The sequence below is a fragment of the Macaca mulatta genome, chromosome 10 (genome assembly GCF_049350105.2).
Source record: "Macaca mulatta isolate MMU2019108-1 chromosome 10, T2T-MMU8v2.0, whole genome shotgun sequence".
NCBI lineage: Eukaryota > Metazoa > Chordata > Mammalia > Primates > Cercopithecidae > Macaca > Macaca mulatta.
Window position 1 is genome coordinate 57,230,985 of NC_133415.1, and position 3,909 is coordinate 57,234,893.

The following is a 3,909-nucleotide window of genomic DNA, read 5'->3' on the forward strand; positions in this document are numbered from 1 at the left end:
CTTGGAAGCTCAACTCAACCTCAAAGTTCCTAACATATTTAATCACCTGTTCAAATCCTTCTAACAGATTCCTATCTCAGAATAAAAGTAAAATTCCAATGACCTTTGAGGCCCTAGGTAAACAGGCCTCTACCTCCCTCTCTGACTTCAAGCTCCTACAACTCCCTCTGTAATTACTCCATTCCCACTGTATGTGAAGCCTACCACCCCTCTTTCGTTTGAAAATGGGGATCTAATGCCTAACTCATAAATCACAGGCAGCTATAGTATCTTTGTACTGGACAAAGTTATATTCAAATGATAGTCATTGAGCTTTGAAATAAAAATTATGAGTTAATTATTAATAAAAATATTCAAAGTAAACTATAAATTCCAGTGGGAAGACTAAACCAAATACGGTTTTGCTAAAATTTACCACGTTTATCCTAAATTATGATTTTATAACAAGTAGGTGCCCTTAAAACATTATGTGGTCATAAAAATATGTAATTTGACATATTTTCAGATTTGTTAATATGAATAATAACAAAGCTATACCAACTAAAATATATTAAAAGCTACTTAAAGCAAGGTATGACAAGACACAGCAATGCACTTCAGTTCATCTGGGAAATCTAGAATTAAGTGTCAAAGAAAATCACTTAATTAAATTGTAATTTGAAAAGACTCATTTCAGGTGTAAACATTTCCATTTATACCTTCATCATGGTCTTAACATGTGGCAACATAAAGACATTAAAATTATTATTTAACCAGTACAGGACTATCTACCTGAAAATATGACTCTGTGCCTAATACAATTTTGCAGGTGACACAATGTCTTTTCTCAAAGTAAATCATCTCTCACCTCTACCTTTTATTTCCTAGAAACAAGGTGTGTTTCTAAGCTGATGGAGTAAACACATTTTGCCTTTTATGTTTTCTTATTAAAACAGCTTTGTTGAAATATCATTTACATACTAAATCTGTTTTAACTTAAGTTAAACGAGTTTTAGTACATTTACTAAGTTGTGCAGCCATCTCTACAATCCAACTTTAGAGCATTTCCATCACTGCAAGATCCCTCACGCCCTTTAGCGGTCATTACCAGCTTCCAGCCCCAGCCCCTCGCAAACAGTAATCTACTTTATGTCCCTATACGTTTCTCTTTTTTGGATGCTTCACGTAAATGGAATTATACAATATGGTAAACACACTTTTCATCTATTGATTTTTATATTCAACTAGGTTCAACATGTATCCAGAACCAAATGTTTACATTTTCTTTCTAGAAGTTTGAAAATATTTCTCTTCCTTGATACTTACTACTCTTTCTGCTTTCTCTCTCTCATATCGAAAGAGACTTTCTTTTAAATGATCATAGTCATTCATTAGCTTCTTATTTTTCTCTTGGAGCAGGAGGTCTTTCTTTCCACTCTCAATAGAACCTCTTTGGATATTAATTACTCTCTCTTTATGATCCTCTTTCTGATGATCATCATCTAGTTGCTGTTCAAGCCACAGATTTTCACCCTGGAGTTGACATATCCTTTCTTCCACACAGTTCCACTCTCCAGTGGAATTACTCACTTTAGCTTCTGCATTTTGATACATCTCTTTCATTTCCTTTATTTGCTGCTGGGTTTGGCTTAGGTCGTTTTGTAGAGTTTCTAAATCCAATGGCTTTGTTCTGAGAGTATCTCTTGTCTTAGGGAACTTATCTTTTAAGGTATTGAATTTAATTTGCGTTTTAGAAAGTTGTTCCGTGAGAAACTCATTCTTATCTTCAACTTCGGAGATATCAGAACTCATTTTTTCTTGCACAGAAATGTCTTGTGTGTTCTGTAAAGTAAGTTTTAGGTTTCTTTCTGTGTTGCTTTCTTTTTTCTTCAGCAGTTCGGAATTGAGCCTTTTATTCTCAGCTTTGAGATCTTTCAGCTCTTGTTGATCCTGGAATGCTGTTTTTGTTATTTCCTCATTGAGTTTTATACTCTTTTCAAGGGCAGCATTTCTTTCTTTAACAATTTTAATGTCCTTAAGATATTCATTTTCTTTTTCCAAGTTGTCATTTTTCATTGTGAGTATTTCCTGCCTGAGTATAGCAATATCTGTCTTCAAAATGCAATTTTCATCCATCAGATCTTCCGTTTCTTCATGAGTATGAAAATCCTAAATAAAATAAAAGAAAGTTTTAGCTAGTACTCCATAAAATAACATATCATGATTACCTCTGAAGCTAAAGAATAACCTGCACATCCATACACTAAAAAGTTTACTGTCAGTGGATATCCAACAGGAGAAAAAGTTGAAGCAAAACTTTGAACCTTGTAGAGCATAAATTCCAAAAAGTTCAGAAATTTATTTAAAGTCAATGAGTTCATAAAAGTAAACACACACACACGCACACATGCACACCAGAGAATTTGTAAGAATATCAGAATTGGAAAAGCCTTTGCCTGAATTACAACAAACCCAAAAACATAAATTAAAGCATTAACAAATTTGACTAAATTAAAATATACCAAAAAATGCATTTACACTTTGATATCTAACCCTTACACCACCCTATAGTAAGAACCTTAGTTCACACGTATTTGGACAGATAAAATTTCCCAAAGTTATTACAGTTCTGTTTCCCAGATAATATTCTATTGCAATTTGACTCTTTTAGCACTTCTATAGTCAGTTATAAGAATTGCATTTACTAAATCATAAATCTAGACATTATACTAGTCACTCCTATATACATTCATTGATGAACTCCTCTAGTTACTATAATTTTGAAAAAGAAAGGTTAAAAATATAAGCAAGCTACAGGATTTTCCCCAGGACTTGTGAGTCTATTTCTAGTTCTCCAACAGATCACAGTTACTTCTGTGGTGTAATTATATCAATACAAAATAAAACTTTTATTTTAAAACACCAACGGTAAATAAGATAAAATTTATAGAGCTCTTCTTAGGATATCATGAGATTATTTGTGATTGCAATAATTTCTGTTTCTTCTTTATTTTATTTTAGGTACAGTAATCAATATGAAATAGGGAAGTACAAGGAACAATTTTCCTGGGAACAACATTTTTATCAATAGGTTATCACTAAGTATACATTATGGCATGTTATTGTTTGCAAAAGCACTTGGTAATAAAATAATATCCTATGTGGATGCCAAGACTTATAATAAATATTAATAATTGTACCTGTAAGTGTCATCATTCATTTTTAAAAGTGAGATAACATTTCTGATTTGTTTTAGACCTATTATAGTATATATTAAATCAAGTGGATATTATAGGTAAAATTGATAAATAATGCTTAAAATATAGAATTTTTACCAAAGATTGATTTACCTGATTTGGAGTACTTCTTGCAGTTTTTGGTTTCATCTCTAGTGACTGAACAGTCGGTTCAGGTTGTTTTGCTTCAGCTTCTTTCTTATGTTGTTTCTCTTTCCTTTCTAATTCTTCTCTATTTTTTTTGTACAGCATATTAACATTTATTTTTTCTTCATTTTCCTGTTTGAAGGTGCATCTGCAGATAAAGACATTTCTCTTAAAATGCATTTTGTTAAAAAATAAAGAGCTCATCTCTGCAGATGTTGTTTATCATCCTAATAAAACTTCCATGTTCTGGATTATTTTTCCTTTGCAGCTCTCAGATATTTAATTTCTCACTTCAACATCTTCCAAAGAATGCATATACTTGAAAAGTAGTAAGGAAAGGATATTCCGCTATAGTTTCTGTTACTAGTCACTCTAGTATATATTATAAAAAAGGATACTGGAGATTATTCAGTAAAGTTACATGTTCAAAATTACCTTTTCAAATCACACAATCATAATTACTCCATTATTAGAAAAGATTGTTTACGATCAACTACATTTTTAAAGTTACTATTTATTGACAAGTGTCTAAGTTCACTAGAAATAA

General features: G+C 31.6%; 1 protein-coding gene across 1 annotated transcript; it reads right to left on the bottom strand.

Annotated features, from left to right (window-relative positions):
• Positions 1–1,203: 1,203 nt before the first annotated feature.
• Positions 1,204–3,566, bottom strand: LOC144331499 (putative ankyrin repeat domain-containing protein 20A2). The gene is made up of 2 exons (XM_077949057.1): positions 3,330–3,566; positions 1,204–2,148 (listed from the first exon to the last, which is right to left on the bottom strand). The coding sequence occupies exons 1-2, from the start codon at positions 3,564–3,566 to the stop codon at positions 1,255–1,257; spliced, it is 1,131 nt and encodes a 376-aa protein (XP_077805183.1). The 3' UTR covers positions 1,204–1,254.
• Positions 3,567–3,909: the final 343 nt, after the last annotated feature.